The sequence below is a fragment of the Peromyscus maniculatus genome, chromosome 21 (assembly GCF_049852395.1).
Source record: "Peromyscus maniculatus bairdii isolate BWxNUB_F1_BW_parent chromosome 21, HU_Pman_BW_mat_3.1, whole genome shotgun sequence".
Lineage (NCBI taxonomy): Eukaryota > Metazoa > Chordata > Mammalia > Rodentia > Cricetidae > Peromyscus > Peromyscus maniculatus.
In genome coordinates, this window is record NC_134872.1 from 36,744,640 (window position 1) to 36,762,646 (window position 18,007).

Below are 18,007 nucleotides of genomic sequence, written 5' to 3' on the forward strand. Positions count from 1 at the left end.
GCAGGAGCAATTGTGGATTCAAGACTAGCCTGTGCTACATAGCCAGGCCCTGTGTAAAAAAAAAAAAAAAAAGTAATAATAATTGTTCCAGATTCTGTACTGAACATGGATGGGCTGGGCAGCTGAAGGCTTGTACCATGTCAATGATGCAGGCTTTCTGGGGTCTGTCCGTATTTCCGTATATTCGCTCAGTCTCCATCTTTAACCTAGAAATCTTTAACGCCAGTCGTGCCTCTCAGCAGCCAGACTGACTCATTCACGTGGCAAGCCACACGACACCGTGTAACACCACGTGTTGCCCGTCTCTACCACCCTCTCGGCAGCCTTCGCCAGTGAGGCGTGCTAAGAAAAACGGTGTTTTTGCAAGAGAATGCCTTGGAAGGGCTCGTTACTATAAAATAGTTTAGCTGGTTTAAAACAAACAAACAAACAAACAGATGGACTGTCCATGAAACAGCCCGTGCAGAGCCCTGGACCTGTCCAAGATGACTAATGGCCTCTGGTTGTTAGCATCTGGCAGGATGCTAGCGGAGGAAAATGTCCAGTGTGGTTCTCACCTTGTTCAGTTTGGACCCAAGAATACTTACCAAATGTAGAGACAAGAAGTGCCTTGGGGCCCCAGCAGTGGGGACAGATACTCCCTGGTGCTGATGGCCACCCAGAGCTCCCTCCCAGGTGCCTTTAGGGGGAGCACCCCCACCCCTGTGGCCTGAGAATGTGGCTCAGTTGGGGGAGTGCCTGCCTAGGAGAGATGAGGTCTCATCCCCCAGCGTCTCATAAAAACTACACACAGTGATGCAACCCCCATAATCCGGGCCTTCAAGGTGGAGGTGGGAAGACCAGAAATTCATCGTCCAGCTTGAGGCCAGGTGCGGTTACATGAGACTCTGCCTCAAAAATCGATCAATCAAGTGCTCCCATGTTTTCGCAGTCACAATATCCTTCAACCTCACTCTCACTCTACCACTCTCGATCACCAGTGGGAGCCCACGCAGCAGCGAGAGATGTGGTCAGGAAGATGGTAAGACTCAGAGAAACGCTTTGGCAGATGTAGGTTTTCTGTGGGGGGCCAGGAAGAAATGCAGTAAGAAGAAAAGACATTTCACCATCTCCAGCCAAGCTTTCCCTCTCTTCTTCAAAGGCATGTAGTGGCCAGTCATGCCTGGACCACATGGCGTGTGACTGAGACTTAGGAGGGGCTTGGGCACACTCCCAGAGTAGACACATTGAAAGTTCCTAGCCTTCCATGGTTGTGGGTCACATGTGACCCAATGCCGCTCCTCATCTACACAAAGGACATCGTAGTTACATGTGGCAGCATCCTATTGACAGCCAGGCTAGTGCCAGCCACCTGGGCCACCAGATGGGCAGAGTTCTGCTGGGCACAAGGACAGGGACTCACCAACCTAGATGCTCACACCCCTAGCAGCCAGAGCTGTGTTTCCCACACAGGCGCCCTCGTGTTCTAGTGCTGGGGTTCTGTGCCCCTCTGTCAGTCAGACCTGGATACCAGCGGCGCTCCTCCAGGGCACTTCAGTGCTGCAGCCCTTCTCTGTGGTACCCGCTGAAGCAAATGAACTGAACAAAGTTGACTTGAGCAAAGAATGGTTCCTGCATTGGGCAACCCCCAAAAGCCAGAGACGGTCCCCTCTGTCATGTCGGCAGTGTCTGTAGATAGAAAAAGGCTAAAGAAAGATGGAATCGGGACGGAAAGTCAATGGGCCATTAAGGTTCAGGCAGAGTCGGATCATGCCAGGGGTTCTGGACCTTGGCTAGTTTCCCCTTCCTTCCTCTCTAGCCTCCTCCTCTCCTCTGTCCAGTCCTCTCTCCTGATTTCTCAGGTCAGATAAAAACCTTAGTTTCCTTTCGGTGACAGAGTGTCAGCCTGAGTTAATCCATAGGAACCTGTTGGGACTCAGCGCAAGACTCAGTTCAAGTCAGTGTCCCCCCCCCATAAACTTACTTAACACACTTCACAGCTGGCCTGGCTTTACTAATGGTGTGGGGACTGGAAATAAAACAGGCCAATTTCCTACCTCCCTGCTTCTCTCCACCTTTTCAATGGGCTCTGCCCCAGAAAACCATCTGCACAGAAAACGAAGGAAGCTTGTTGCTAGAGTCCTAGACCTAGGCCTGACTCCAGTGGTCCTAACAAATCAGGTCCTGCCACGCATCCCACAAAACAAATGAGAGAAATAGGGCCTGGAGAGATGCTCAGTGGTTAAGAGTACTTGCTGCTCTTCCAGAGGACTCAAGTGCAGTTCCTAGCGCAATATGTATGGGGCAATACATGCCGGTAACTCCAGCACCAATGAATCCAGTGCCACCTTCCGGCCTCCACAGGCACTGCGCACGCATGCACACACACACACACACACACACACACACACACACACACACACACACGTGCATGTGCACACGGGGGCGGGGGGGAGGAGAGAGAGAGAGAGAGATGGAACGAGCCTTCTCAGCCCATTTTTGGATTACTGACATGAACTCCTAGATTATATAGGGAAAGAACAGAACTGGGTGGGGTAAGGATGTGGGGGGGGGTGGCTAAGAAATATGCATAATTAATCAGCCTTGATCAAACTGTGGTTTGGTCAGAGTTAGTCAGGCAGGGCTTCGTCAGTCATAAGATGGCTGCTACCGCCTGCTGGCAGAGAGGGAGTCTTTCTTGTCACAGAGGCTACCCGACCTCACATGTTGCTTCTGGAATCAAAGGGGACTCCCTCAAAACGTGATTCAGTGCAGAGGAGACAAATGGAGGCAGAGATGTGAGGCTGCAAACTTGTGTGTGGATGGGACAGTGTGTTTACATGTGTGTACGGGCCAAAGGACAGCGTTGGTCAGGTGCCTCGGACACTGTCCACCTTTTTATTCTTGAGACAGAGTAACCCCCCTCCCCCCCGTTCTCCCCCACACCTCACCACTTCCCTGAAAACACTGTAAACAAGTTATGGCAGGGTGGGAGGAGGTGGCAGGTGAGTATGCAGCCTGTGTGGGGAGGTCAGAGGTCAATGTTTTAGGAGTTGGTTCTCCTTCTGTCTTGTGTTTGAGGCAGGGTCTCTTTTGTGTCTGCTGCTGCTATCTGGCCCTGGACATCCCTGGTAATTCCTTGAGATAGGGTCCTCCAGTGGCCAAGAACTCACCAGTAGGCTAGGCTGGCTGGACTCTTTTTTTCTCACATGTGTTCTGGGAACCCAACTGAGGTCCCCTTGTTTATGAGGCAAGCACTCTACCAACAGCTGGCTTCTGAGCCTAACTTTAAGCCTAATTTTAGGACTCATCGGCTATCTGTAGGTCCAAGTGAAAGGTCAGGACGAACAGCAAAAGCAGCCAGTATGTCCTCCTTACAAGACTGGAAATAGGTCCCCTGCTTCCCTCTGATTTTTCTTTTATTGTTTTTAATCGAAAACAGAGTCTTCTCTCGTATAATACATCCCGACCACAGTCCCCTCCCTCCACTCCTCCCAGCCTGCTCCCCCGCCTCCCCTCTCCCCCATCCACTCCTCTTCCACGTCCCTTCAGAAAAGAGCAGGCCTCCAAGAGACCGCAACCAAACATGATAAAACAGAACACGGTAAGACACGTCAACAGCCCTCACACCGAGTCCGCCTCCGTTCTTACCCAGCTGTCTCCCATCTCCCTCTTCGTCTTTCTCCTTTTTAAAATGTCTGCTCGTGACAAATATGTGCATTTGGAAACATGAGGTTTGGTGGTGGTTTTTTGTTTTGTTTTAATTTTATCATAAATGCCAAGATTTTTTTTCTCTCTCACACAAAAATAATAGCCAAGCAAAAGCAAAGAGAAGTTTGTCAGGCTGGCTGCCGGCTTCCAGCTAAGATGGAATTTCCTTCTCACCGCTGTGAGCAAAGCCATGACCTTGAGCCACAGAGACAGTTTTGGTAAGTTCAAGACTTGGAGACATGTTTGAGGTGTCAGTATGGCACTGGTGGGAATAGACTCCCCGAGACAACACTTGCTTAATGTGTACAAGGCCCTGAGTTCAAGCCCTAACACTGAAAAGCAAAGACATAATAAGGCTGTAGATAAATGTTTTATTAGATAAATGTTAATAAATAGATAAGTGATAAGATAAATAATAAATAAGAGGAATGTTACCATGGTACAAATTTGACGGTTGCCGTGTGGAATCTACTCATCCTAATCTTAATATTTTAAATAACGTGCAGCATAGACACAGAAAACCGTGGCTATCCGTTCACTGATGGCGAGGAGATTGTCCATTGAGTAAATGGACTGTGTGTCATTCTCGTTCCCTCCCAGCTGGACACGGAGAAAGACTATCCCTGCTTTTGGGTCATAAACTGGGACATTCTAAGTGCTCAGAGATGGAGGGGAAACGCGTTCTTTGGAGCACTGTTTTTAACTGTTAGGAAGAGCCACTGATGAAGCCACCATTGTGTGCCAGTGACAGAAGAACGGAGTGCCGCTGCAGATTTCCTGGTCGATAACTGGTCTTCCTCCATCGAGGAAGCCAGCCGCGTCACTGATGAGGATGAACATATAGGAGTTTTGGGGAAGGGCTTTTTGTTTTTCAGTTTCCTGGGATGAAATCAGTGAAAGGGTATCTCTTTTTTCCCCTCTGCCTGCAACGTCCAGGGCACTTTCATGGGCACTGGGCAGATGGCATATCAACTTCCGTGGATTTAGAGTCTCCTAGGAGATTGATGAGGTGCACCTCCTGGTGTGTCTGTGGAGACGTTTCCAGAGTAAACTACCTGAGGGAGGATGACTCACCTTAAAAGCGTGTGGTGTGTCTCCCACCACTGAGGGTTTGACTGAGCAGAGGGGAGAGGGGAGTCTGTGCGTTATGGTGTGAACTGCTCCACCATGCCTTTCCTAGCATGATGGAGTGACCCCTCTGAAACCGGGAGCCAAACCCTCCCTCCCCTAGGCTGCCTCTGCCAGGTGCTTAGGCCCGCTGTGGATAACTAACACAACAGACTAAGCCACTCTTACAACCCACGCAATAGGCAGAGCTGGCCTTGCCCCACATAGCTGCCAGGTGCCCTGGCCCCCACATAGACAGAGCAGGGAGAAGGCAACCCGTTTTCCAGGTCCACTTGCAAACACCCTGTAGCTCTTTGGAAGATTGCTGCTGGAGGTAGCCATGTGGGTGACACCCATTTTTAATGAGGCACTCCCTTCTAATGAGCTCCAGACTTTATGCAAACACTCATCCCAAGCAAAGAGGTAGCATAAGGCCAATGTGTGAGTCCAGAAGAATGCCCAGTTCTGACCCTCTCCCTGTCTCCCCTCCCTGCCTGTCATTCAGAGTCAGAGCATTCACACCAGCTGTTTCCCCTCTTCCTGTAGACTGTAGTCTCTTCAAGGTTTGTTAGGCTGGGCATCGCAGAACAAGTTTAATATAGACAAGTCAGCAACTGTCCCACGGGCAGTGTCCAACCCCCTGCATCCACCAAGGATGGGTGAACACTGGATAGGGAGAATCGTGGAAGCTTTGAAACGGACAAAAGCCTTACCTGATGTGGACAGAAGATCTAAGAAGATGGAGTCCATGCTTCTGGAATATACTTTCACCATTTTTCACCTCTGTCAACTGCAGTCAGCTGAAACCCCTAATGATTCCCACTCACACAGGCGCGCATTGATGGTGTCCTCGTGTGAAACTGACCACCGCCCAGAGAACAGATCACATCTGCGTCTATTTGTGAAACACCTCATCACCAGTCCCCTCTGCTGCCCTGTGCTTAGTAATCCCCATTCTCCTTCCATCCATCTGCAACATCTCCCTCATCCTCTCTCTCCCCAACGACTTAAATAAATCACATCCGAGCCACAGTTTTGCCTTTGTTTAAGAAGTATCTTTAAAGATTGCACAGGCCAGATCTCCCATTCTGTTTCTTGGGCAGACATCAAGGGCAGACTTCTCTCTGGGAGAGCAGAAGGGATAGCACCCACCCCTCTGTGGAGTACTTTTCTCCTGCCTCACACCACATGGGTTTTAAGTTCTTTCTTATGAAGTCAGCTCTAGCCTTCGTCTCTCTCTCTCTGAGGGCTGACCTGCAGGGTTCCTTGCCTGTGGATTGTTGCTAGAATCAAAGGTCCTTTGCCACCAGCCACCCCAGCCATTCAGTTGATTCTCTGGCAGCAAGGAATTAAAAGCCATCTGTTTGGTGGAGATTGACTAATGCCTGTCTGTCCGCCGTCTATCATATGTATTCATTTTTAAATTTTATGATGTTTTTTAAATGTAGGCGCCTGGCATCTGTTTCACTTGCTGCTTTTGGAATATGTGATTCACATACTGGAGTCGTGCGTAGAGGAAGAAGAGGAAGAAGAGGACCTGGGGAGTCTCCAGGACTTGCTGTCAGATGACCAGTTTCTCGCCCAGCCGGACCAGGCCCTTTTCCACCCTCTGGATACTTTGCCAACGTCGGAATGCACGAGCCGGAGTGTGGAGTCACCTCAGGTGACGCTGAAACACATGAGCCAGAGCTGCAGTCCCATGGGTGTGAGCAGCATGGTTCTCCAGGTGCTGGGCTTCCTGGTGGACACCGCCACAGGCAATAAGGTAGACACACAGAGAGAGAGAGAGAGAGAGAGAGAGAGAGAGAGAGAGAGAGAGAGAGAGAGAGAGAGAGAGAGAGAGAGGAGGGGGCAGGCAGACAGGCAGACTGAGTTAGTAAAAATACATAATACTTCGGAAACTCATAAAGATCACACAGACTGAACAGTGCCGAGGGGTTCCAGAACTCTCTCTCAGTTGTGGTCGTTTTGTCAAGGGCAGTTGTGACAGCCTGTCTGGCTCTTGCTGGTCAGCCCAGGCGTGACGGCAGTGGCATGCCTGGTGTTAGGAGAAAGGTGGGTCTGCCTCCACAGTGCTCACACGGTGTGACTAAGCTGTGAGTGCCGTTGTCTCCCCGAGCCCCCCCACTGTCCGTCTTCCATCTCACTGATGAAGGGATTTCGAGACAGAGATGGGAAATGGAGACTGTATTGCAGTTACAAGGAATGAGGGCGTTCTGAGCTCGGTGGTAAGATGGGGGGTGGGAGTCTCGAGGTCTGAAACATATATTCTATTAAAAAAAAAAAAAAGTAGAAAAGATGCCGCAGGGAGCAATACAGCTTCCCGAGGCAGAGAAAGGACCGCGGCCCATAGACTGGTCCCTCGTCGTCGTCGTTTTTATTAAGGGAGCAGAGGATTCCCTTCCTCCCAGGTGGTGTGGGGCTTGGGCATGAAAATGGATTCCATCATTCCGACCAGCCACGGAGGAAGTATTTCACCACAGTATTTTTTGTTTTAGCCTGTGTGGCCTAGAACCCAGAGTGTGTCTAAGACAGGGGTGAATAATGTCTAACTTTACCTTTTAGCCTTGGTTGCTCAGCACCAGGAAGGACTCACTAGTCATATTTACCCTTAAGCTCTGTATCAGGTATGAAGCCCCTGCCATTGGCCCGTCTTTAATGTTGCCATTAGGTACAGGCAGTCTGTGGATCTTTATCATTTGCAGACAGGCTGGTGCAGAGTTTATTCTAATTTATAATCTAGCTATGGAAGGCCAGCGCTGGAGATTTCCCATTGTGGCACTTGAAATCTACCCCTTAATAATATTGATGATGATGATGATGATAGTTATTATCCTGGTGTATGTATGTGTATGAATGTGTGTATGTTTGCATGTTCTTATGGATGGGTACATGTGCACAGGTGTGTGTGTGTGTGTGTGTGTGTGTGTGTGTGTGCCACAAGTTAACTTCAGGTGACGTTTCTCAGAGCTGTCTACCTTTATTTTGAGACAGGGTATCTCATTGAGACCTGGGTCTTGCTGATTCAGCTAGGCTGGCGGGGGGGGGGGGGGGGGGGGGGGGGGGGGGTGTGTCCTCCTGTCTCCACCTCCCCATGCCTAGAATTACAACAGTGTGCCACTGATCCTTTCATAGGACTCACCTAAGCCCATCAGAAATATCAGATATTTCTATTACAATTCATAACAGTGGTTAAAGGAGTCAGCCTGATGCAATGTGTGTCCCTAAGAGAGCAGCCTTCTCCTGTGTGAGTGAATGTAATCAGAGAGCCAAGAAGTAATGAATATAGACCCAAGTCAGACACCTGACTACCGTGGAAGCTGGGCCTCAGATGAGGAAGCTCTAGAACCAGTGTCCCAGGAGCATCAACAGAAAGGAGCCCCAGACCTCTGTGAAGAAGGCTATACCAAGAGAATGACTCTCCCTGGACAATGACCTTCTGGAAAGTCTATGCAGGCCCATCTGAGCCTATTCTAGAGATTCTGTAGAACCCAGTGGGACCACCAGCATTAGTGCTGGGCTGTAGTAGTCAGCTTCCGGGAAGAGTGTGTGCTGCAGCATGAGAATTTGTTAAAGAAAAAATGGATCATTCAGTGATATTGATTAAAAAGTGATGAGGAACACCTTGTTCAAAACCACTGTGGTGGGTACAAGGACCACTGAACAGGGTCTTGCTCAACTCCAAAAGCATGGAGACAATAGATGAGGATCAAGGAGCAGTCAGTGAATGGAAATCACTAAGAGGGGACATCAGACGTCAGAAGGGTTCTGGGTAGATCAGCTTGGTAGGATTGTCCCTGAAGATAGACCATGGCGACCCTCTTTATTCCGGGGAATGGTGAAGGGTGAGGAACCATATATAGAGGGTGATAGAGTATCAAGGGTGGTAGGATCTCCCCCAAATTTTAAGTGCATAGATGGTTCTAGAAGTAGTTTCAAAGTTAAGTTTGGCCAGGCAGAGAAGAATCATGTCAAAGTTTGGCTGCTCACTCTTAGCCAGCAAGGTGAACGGTGACCTTTCACCTCCTGAGCCACCATTGAACAGAATGGAGAACAGGCATGGATAATCACTCAGCTGTATGAGAAAGATGATGTCACCAGCTGTGTGTTACATGTGAGATAACTGAGGCGTGTGAATGGAGGAGAGATTTTTCCCAAGGTCACCTCACTGAGAACTGGTAGAGTGCAGGGTTCACACCCTTTCCCAGGCTGAGCCTTCCACTGATGGGATTAATTCTAAATTCAGTGACTTGATAAGTGTGTGATTCGTGCACATAAATTCCAGAATTTCGCCTCTTCACCTGTTACCTGAGAAACCAGAGCAAGCAGCTTTATTCCATAGGACTATAAAGTTTCAATAAGCCAATCACTGGAAAATGCTTAGAAAATTCCTTAGACTGCAGTCCAACCAACCACTAGTTATTAATTGTCATTTTCCCATCTAGCTTCCTGCTCTGAGCGCCCATCCTTAACACGCCACCCAATCCCATAGCTCCCCGGAAGTTCATTACAATGAGGTTTGACTTATGTTTAATTGGCGGAAACAATAGAGAAGATATTAAAAACTTAATTGAACTTGGTAATAAAGCAGTACAAGCAGATGAATGACAGATAATCCAAGGTAATATGCATTAGAGATTAATTAAAGCCTCTCTGTTTCTCCACGCCTGCTGAATTAGCTGTAATGACTTCAACAAGCTAACACGGAAAAGTTACACGCCTCTAATTTTCATTGCGTTCATTATTCGGCATGTGCGCTCATCATCGACAACAAAAAAAAGCCCCCTCCCCCTCCCCTGCCGCCACGCGTCCCATCTGTACTCATCTGCTGAGAGTTAACGCCCCGTGCACTGCACATCTGTGACAGCCTCCTTCTCAGAACAGTTTAGCGCTGCCCTGCACCTAGGATAAGAACTAAGTCAGCATTCCAGACTGACACGTCCACCTGCCAGTCCTGTGGCGGCATTCCAAAGAGTCTAAGATGCCGAGGCATGTTTAAGAGAGAAATCAAAAGTACGGATGACGTCAAATAAGGAAAATCTTTTTTTAAAGACAAATTTCGTTTTTTACTTTCACGTTCTCAGATTTAAAGCAGAGAGAGTGAGAGAGTGAGAGAGTGAGAGAGTGAGAGAGAGAGAGAGGCTGTTGTATCAATGCTGGGAGCAAAGATAAAGGAGGGTTGTTCTGTTACATTTATTTTCCTGTATGTGTGGTGGGGGGAGGGGCGGACTTGTGCTCATGCGCAGGTCAGAGGACAACTTGAGGGAGTTGGTTCTCTCCTTCCACCATGTGGGTCTCGGGGATCAAACTCAGAGGCTCTTGGTAGCAACTGCCTTTACCTGCTGAGCCATCTCACTAGCCCAAAGACAGATTTTTGAGGTGCAGTGTGGGGAGGGGAGTTATTGTTGCAGCTGGAGAGGAGATACTTTGGTGAGTCTTGGCATCTAACGTTTATCTCATGCACATCTCTGTAAAAGTATATTCACTTACGGGGAATTTGCTGATGAAATCAGACCAAGAAGAGACTCATTTCTACTCTTAAAGTCATGCTCAGAGCTTTGCAAATTTTCCAAGCCCTCCAGAGCTGAGGGGCTCACAACCGGCTCCCCCCCACCCCCACCCTCCACCCCACCCCACCCTCACCTCCCCACCCCCACCCGTTCCCTGTTCCCCTGGTGTAGGCAGGTCAGTGACAGAGGGTACAAGGGCTAAATTAGAGCCCGTGAACCCCTGTAATCCCTTACTTCTCAATCTAGTGTCATCTCAACCAGTGGAGGGCAAATGTTTCACAGCCCCCCCACACACACACACATCTAATTGTATGTTTGTGGAATAGTGGAAGGGGGTCTTTATGGGAAATTGTCAGCTCCTGGGTGTTTCTCGAAAACTACAGACCGTCACCCCTTTCCTAAGGGCAATCCATTTGACAATGAGTCTTTCTTGCCTTTTCCCCTGACTGGGTGTCCTCCCATGAAATCTCCACCTCAAGGACTCCCCTGAGAAATTAGGATCCCCTAGCAGGAGCAAAGTAAATACACACACTTTCTATATGTCCCCGTGTGGGTGGCTTCTGCAACCAGGACTAGAGTAACAAACATTGTGTCCTTTCAAACACTTCTGCCTTGCAGCTCATCCAGGTATTGCTAGAAGACAAGGCCACCGAGAGCACGGTTAAACTCAGCCTTCCCGTGGGACAAGAAGCCCTCATCACCCTCAGCAATGGACAGAGATTTGTAATTCACATATCTGACGTGCCCCAAAGCTCGGAAAATACTTACTGCAGAAAAATCAACACGAATATGCCAGGTGGTTTGTTGGAATAGGTCGTGAGGAGACAGGCTTGAATTCTTAAAATATGTATTAAATCCTAAAGTTTTGTATTGATCTGAGAGATTTTATGTATATAATAGATGAAGCACTTTATGTTTGTATGTATTTTGAGGAATTGCTTTTGATCAAACTATAAACTAATTTGGAGAATAATTCTTTTTGCCTCTTGTTTTTCCTTTGGGTCCTGTTGGACAGTTCTCTTTGGGGACAGAACAGAAGACCAATGGAAGAGATCTCATTAGGAGTGAGGATTGGCTGTTTCCAGAGAAAGATACAGTTTGAGGACTACAAGTTGGTGTTTCTCTTTCCCTTTGTTGTGACCCAATCCAAACAGAACTTGTAGAAAACTCCATCAGGCAAAAGGAAGCTCACTGAGTTCTCCTGGTACTCCCTGGAATGACTAAATGCCTGGTTCATTACCCCAGTTTTTAAAACATGAGGTAGAACTGTAAATTCAAAAATGTCTATGACAGGCACCCATGTTCCTTTTGTGAAGCAGAATCTTAAAAGTTGTTGAAATTTTGTGTATCATTGCCATACAGATATATTTTCTGCAACTGATTATGATGTTTAAAATGAATTTTAGAGTTCATGATTTGCATGGTTTCTGGAGCAAATGAAATGACTTGAGAAATTTTACTGGTCTCTTATTACATGCAAAATGATTTAAATTTCATTTAGTTCCACATATGAAGTGAATTAGATTTACCTACAAAATGAATTTAATTTTCCTATATGCGTAGTAATGTTAAGAAATAGGAACTGGGTCACACTAGAATTTTCTGTCCTTGGGGCTGGAGAGATGGCTCAGCAGGTGGGCATGCTTGCTGCTTTTTTAGAGGACCCAAGTTCTATTCCCAGCACCCATGTCAGACCGCTTGCAACCACGTGTAGCTCAAGTTCTGGGGATCCAGCACCCTCTTTTGGCTTCTACGTTCACTACACTCATGTGCGTATGTATAAGCACACAAGTTAAAATTTCAAATAAAGATTGTTTAAAAACATTCATCATAGTAGTTTTAGAAGTAATCCTATTTTAGACCCCATTGTAACTACATCATCTCTGTTCTTAAGCTCTCTGGAAGCAGAAGTTCTTAGAGGCAAATTCAGACACCGATGCTCTCCTTGCTATCCAGAGGCTCTGCCTGTCTCTTGTTTGCTCACATGGAAACAGACAGTTGGCAGCTGAGTCATCAGGGATGGGGGTGGGGCTACAATAAGGGCTGGTGAGATGGCTGAGCAGGTAAAGGCACTGGCTGCCATGCCTGAGGGGCTGAGTTCAATCCCTGGAACCCACATGGTGGGAGAAGAGAACTGACCCCCACAAGTTCTCTTCTGACTACCCCAACATGCACAATTAATTAATGAATGTAATGTAAAAAATAATAATAAAATAAAATTTAAAAATAATAATGAACAGAGAAATTGAGGCGCTGGGGATGTGGCTGGTGATGCAGCACTTGTGTGGCATGTGCAAGATCCTGGGCTCTGTCTCCAGTACCGGAAATTAAATGACCAGTTACTAAGATGGGTTGTCCACATGATGGGAATTGGACTGGAGGTTCCCGGAGAGTGGGACCAAAAGGCACCCAGAAGGATTCCTAGAGACAGTAGCTAGGTTTGCCAAGCCACTAGGGCCACATGCCTTGGAGTGTGGGCAGAAGTACCCCACCGCAGAGGAGTGTCATAGTTTAACTCCCAGTGCGCCTTTCTGTGGAGCCAGGCAGGAGGTTGGGGGTGCCGTGCAGTCATATCAACCTCTCTCCACTGGCCTCATGCCTGCAGCTGTTCTCAGCAGGAGAGGACAGACAGCCCTGTCCTTGTTGGTCTAGCAGGATGACACTTGGAGTCCAATTCGCCACTGGACACTAAGTGTGGGATACGGAAGTAAGTGTGGAATACGGAAGCCTATTGGTGAAATTATTAAGGCCACTCCACATAGATAAAAGGGAGGTTTATTTTGTGGGGTAACTTACAAATGAAGGGATAAGTAGGTTGCAGGGTCTGGGGAAGACGTAGCGCAGTCTGGTGGTGTTCTCTGGAGAACTCTGCTTGGTCTACCTCCAGCAACCAGGGTACAGGAACCAAGAGAGCCTGCACATCTGGATCTCGGGTCTTCAGGGTCCTCTCTTGGCCCTGCCTTGTAGGTGTGACAGTTACCGAAGCCTCAGTGGGGGTTGGAACTTCCAGATCAAAGCTGGAATGGCTACCCACTACATCTCCCCCTTTTGTCTAAATAAGAAGGTTCTAACCTAATACAAGACTATATACAAAGGAATGGTTATCAAATATTGTCCAGGAGTAATAAAGGATGATGACCTAGATAAGATGGAACTACAATCAATGCGAACAATATCAAGCAAGAAACACATACTAAAATCCAGAGAAGTCTAGAGTGTAGGTAAATGGCATGCTATAAAGATCATTTCAAAAGGTGTCCTATCCTAAAGAACCTGAATCTAATACTTAATATGTTCTATCTAAAGTATTATATATACATACTAAGTTGTAGGCGTGACCATTACCGAAGCCTCATTGGGGGTTGGAACTTCCAGGTCACAGCTGGAATGGCTACCCACTACAGAAGCCTCCTGCTGTTTGATCACACACAGAAGCAAGAAACCTCTCTATCTCACTCCTCAGTTTGGGGTTTTGACCCAAGGGCCAGAAATAATCTGCAGAGGAGGCTCAAAGCTTGTTCTCTGCCGTCTCTGTGCATTGCTTTGCAGCTGTAACGCCATGAACGACCCTCCAGTTCCGACACAGCCACCGTTCACTTAGCATTCCTCAAGGTCCATGGGTGGCGGAGTACCTTTGTTTTATACCTGTGCCATTGGCCCAAGTGAGTCATATTGCTGAGCTCAGAGCCAAAGAGAAAGCGGCATTAACAGATGTGAGCACAGGGGTCACCCACCCTCTGGAACTGCCACAGGTCATTCCACCATACACTTTATGGACTTCAACTCACTCCAACTAACGGCTAGACAATTTCCCCAATCGTTGTCGTTAGGACAGCCTGAACTGCCGCTCAAGAATATCAGAAGAGAGGGAAGACCCTGAGTTTCTGCAGACCCTGTGTGTCTGCTGGGGGTTACTAAACTCAGGATGCAGCAAAAATACAGGCTCCCTAGGAATGCACACTAGCCACAGTACTTTCTTGAGCAATAATTGGAAATAGGAATAATGATGAGACCCTGCACAGACAGGAATCTCCCCCAAGGCACAGCGCCGTTTGTCAATGTGGAGCTTACAGAAAGAGAGACATATCACATCTCTCCCCGGGTTAATAATAGCTACACCCACAGACATCTTGGAACATAAATTTTCCCTCATGATGATAAGTTAGAAACCCACTAACATTCTGGCAGCAGACAGATTTCCCAGAAAGGGATATTTGATTTAAAATTTATGGCAATATGTTCCAAAATTAAGTATTTGTCATAGATTGATTCTTTTCCCAGGTACCATGAATAAATAAGCAAGCCTCTGGTCCAATGAAGCTTATGTGCCAGGTAAGGAAAGGCAGACAATGAATCAATAAACAAAGCCAGAGAACTTACTCGGTGGTAAGTGTTAGAGTTAAAATACCACAGAGGAGGCCAGCGGCGACAAGAGGCTTCCTGAAGGACACTGGAGCAGAGCCTCCATTTGAAAACAGATGTGAGGAAGGTAAAAACAAAGGAAAGGCTGGGTTCTAGAAAGGAGGAAGAGTGGAATGGGGTGGGTAGCCCTGCCTTACAGTCCGGGGCCACCCTTGGAGTCAGGAGCTCCGAATTTAAAGTGATTCTTGGATATCAAATCAATATTGTTTTCTAAGGGAGAAGTAGCTTGGCAGTAGAGCTCTTGTCCTCTACACACAAGAGCCTGCATTCAATCCCCAGTAAATAAAAATTCTAGGGCTAAGACACCTAGCTTACTTGGCACAATGTGATATCTGATATTACACTGTTATATGTGTGTGCAAGTGCCAAATACATTGACACATGCATTATAACACACACACACACACACACACACACACACACACACACCACAACACATTCTTTCTTAAAAGACTTCAATTGAATTGACAGAAGAATCCAGGGATTAATCAAAGCAGCTGAAGGCGGAGCATCTGTTTGCACCAATCCAGGTAAACCTGAGTTTCAGTCTTGATGACCTCAGGATAAACGGGGCAACTGTCCAAATGTCAGGACCCACCTGGGTGTGGAGGCTAAAAGCAGACCCTCCGCATACTCTGTTGGAACACCCTGCCTGTCTGAGGACAGGGGAATCGGATGTAAGCCTCTCTAACTCTGCTCCGAAGGAGACAAGGAAAGCCAATGGATCAGAGGAAAGGATGGGCTGGCTGTCCTGAGAAGTCTTGCAAAGCGTCTGCACCAGAGCAGTTTTTAAGCAAAATTTGGAGACATAACATATATTCAATAAAATTCTTCTATTGAACACGTGCAACCAGTGAACTTTGGAACACATAAAATAGTTCATTACTACCATGATCTAATTTTAGAACATGTCCATTTCCCTGAAAAGAAACTCAAATGCACTGGCAATTGTTTATTGGTGAAATTATTAAGGCCACTCCACATAGTTAAAAGGGAGGTTTATTTAGTGGCGTAACTTACAAATGAAGGGATAGGTAGGTTGCAGGGTCTGGGAAAGACATAACACAGTCCAGCGGTGTTCTCTCTGGAGAACTCTGCTCGGTCTACCTCCAGCATCCAAGGTCCAGGAACCAAGAGAGCAGGCACATCCGGATCTCGCGTCTTCAGGGTCCTCTCTTGGCCCCGCCTTGTAGGCGTGACAGTTATCGAAGCCTCAATGGGGGTTGGAACTTCCAGATAAAAAGGTTGGAATGGCTACCCACTACAACTGTTCCTTCTTTTCTTCCAGCCTCTCACAGCCATTCACTGACAAATACATTCCATTGTATGGATATATCTTTGTAGTTATCACACAATGATCATTTAAGTAGCTCCCAGTTCAGGCTGTGATGAGTGACACTTCTATCAACAATCGTGTGACCATTTTGTCTTCAGCGTAAGCTCAGCTGTGGAATTTCTGGCTCACCTGGTGACATCTGTGTCTAACCATTAGAAGAACTACCAAACCGATTTCCTAGTGGCAGTGCCGTTTTACACAACCATCAGCAATAGATGAAGAATCCAATTTACTTGCGTGTTCCTCACATGTGTGTCCTGCCTGTTCGATTGCAGCCGCCCTAGGGAAGGAACGTAGTAGCCTATCACAGTTCGAGTTGCATTTCTCTAAGGACTAATGCTGAGCACCTTCTCGAGTACTCGGTGGCCATTTGCCTATCTCCGTGGGAAGATGTCTGTTGCTGAATGACAAATGATCTTTTCACACTATGGATGTGAGTCTGTTATCAGATATGTAATAACAGTAAGTATTTTAATATACCTATGTAACCGAATTTCTATATAATCAAAAATCATAAAAGAAGCAATATCATCAAATAAGCCTGTATTAACAAAGAGAGAACAAAAATCAGAATATTTAGAGCTGAAAGCATAGTAACTAAATAATTAAAAAATGTGCCAGAGAAGTTCATCAGACTTGATCAAGAACATGGAATGATAAGCATACTTGAGGACCAACCAAGATGGACAAGAGACAAATAAATGACAAGAAAAAAGAGATGGAGACTCATTTGACACCGTAAGAGGCAACAGTAAATGCACGGTAGGGACCCCAGAAAGAAAAGAGAAAAAGAGGTGTGTGCAAAGCTTACTTAAAAGATAGCTGTGGACTCCCCAGATCTGCAAAAGGAAATGAACACCCCACTTTAAGATGCCCAGTGGACTCTTGCTGTGGGATAATACTTTTGTACACTGGTTTAATAAAATGCTGATTGGCCAGTAGCTAGGCAGGAATTATAGGCGGGATAAGCAGACAAGGAGAATTCTGGGAAGAGGAAGGCTGAGTCAGGAGACGCCATCCTGCTGTCCAGGGAGCAGCATGTAATGGCATAGAAGTAAAGCCATAGAACATGTGATGACATATAGATGAACAGAAATGGGCTGAGTTTAAGTGTAAGAGCTAGTCAGTGGTGGGCCTGAGCTAATGGCCAAACAGTTTTAATTAATATAAGCCTCTGTGTGTTTACTTGGGTCTGAGTGGCTACAGACTGGGCGGGACACAGGAAAACTTTCAGCAACAGACTCTGACATCATGAGCCTAAAGAAGCTCACTCCAGAACACATTAGAGTTGAACTGTCAAAAGACAAAAAATTTTGGAAGCAGTAAAATCAATTGAATTAAATAAAAAATGACTCATCACGCACAGGGGAGACCCCCATAGAACTATCAGAAGATTCTCAGGAACCATCCCAGGTCAAAAAGGAGAGAGGTGATATTCAGAATAATAAGGGATATAATTGAAAAGGGATACCACATCTGGAAAACTGCCCTTCAAAAATAAAGGGGGAAAAAAAGAGTTTCCAGAATAAACAAAGCAAAAGATGGTGTCACCACTACACCGGGTTACAAGAAATGCTAAAGTGAGTTCAAACAAAGACACTGGACAGCCACAGGAAATCAGACCAAAGTATAAAGCTTGATAGCTAAGTGTGGTAGTTTGAATAGGAATGGCCCCCATAGGCTCACAGATTTGGTCATTAGGGAATGGTGAAGGATTAGGAGTTGTGGCATTGTTGGAGAAAGTTGGGGAAAGTTGGGGTGGGCTTTGGGATTTCAAAAGCTCAAGTCAGGCCCAGTGGCTCTCTCTCTTCCTGGTGCCTGTGGGTCTGGATGTGGACCTCTCAGCTACTCTTCAGCCCTGTGTCTACCTGCATGCCACTATGCTCCCTGCCATAATGATAAGGGACTGAACCTCTGAACTGTAAGCCTGCCCTAATCAAAT

At 46.9% G+C, this 18,007-nt stretch overlaps 1 protein-coding gene across 2 annotated transcripts in view; it reads left to right on the forward strand.

Annotated features, from left to right (window-relative positions):
- The window catches only part of Rfx8 (regulatory factor X8), a 63,450-nt gene extending 52,170 nt beyond the window's left edge, over window positions 1-11,280 (forward strand). For both annotated transcript variants that reach the window (XM_076557422.1, XM_076557423.1), the window contains exons 13-15: window positions 3,794-3,908; window positions 6,246-6,562; window positions 10,926-11,280. In XM_076557422.1, the coding sequence (XP_076413537.1) occupies window positions 3,794-3,908; window positions 6,246-6,562; window positions 10,926-11,120 (627 nt within the window). In that variant the 3' untranslated portion in view covers window positions 11,121-11,280. The remainder of the gene's footprint in view (window positions 1-3,793; window positions 3,909-6,245; window positions 6,563-10,925) is intronic.
- Window positions 11,281-18,007: the final 6,727 nt, after the last annotated feature.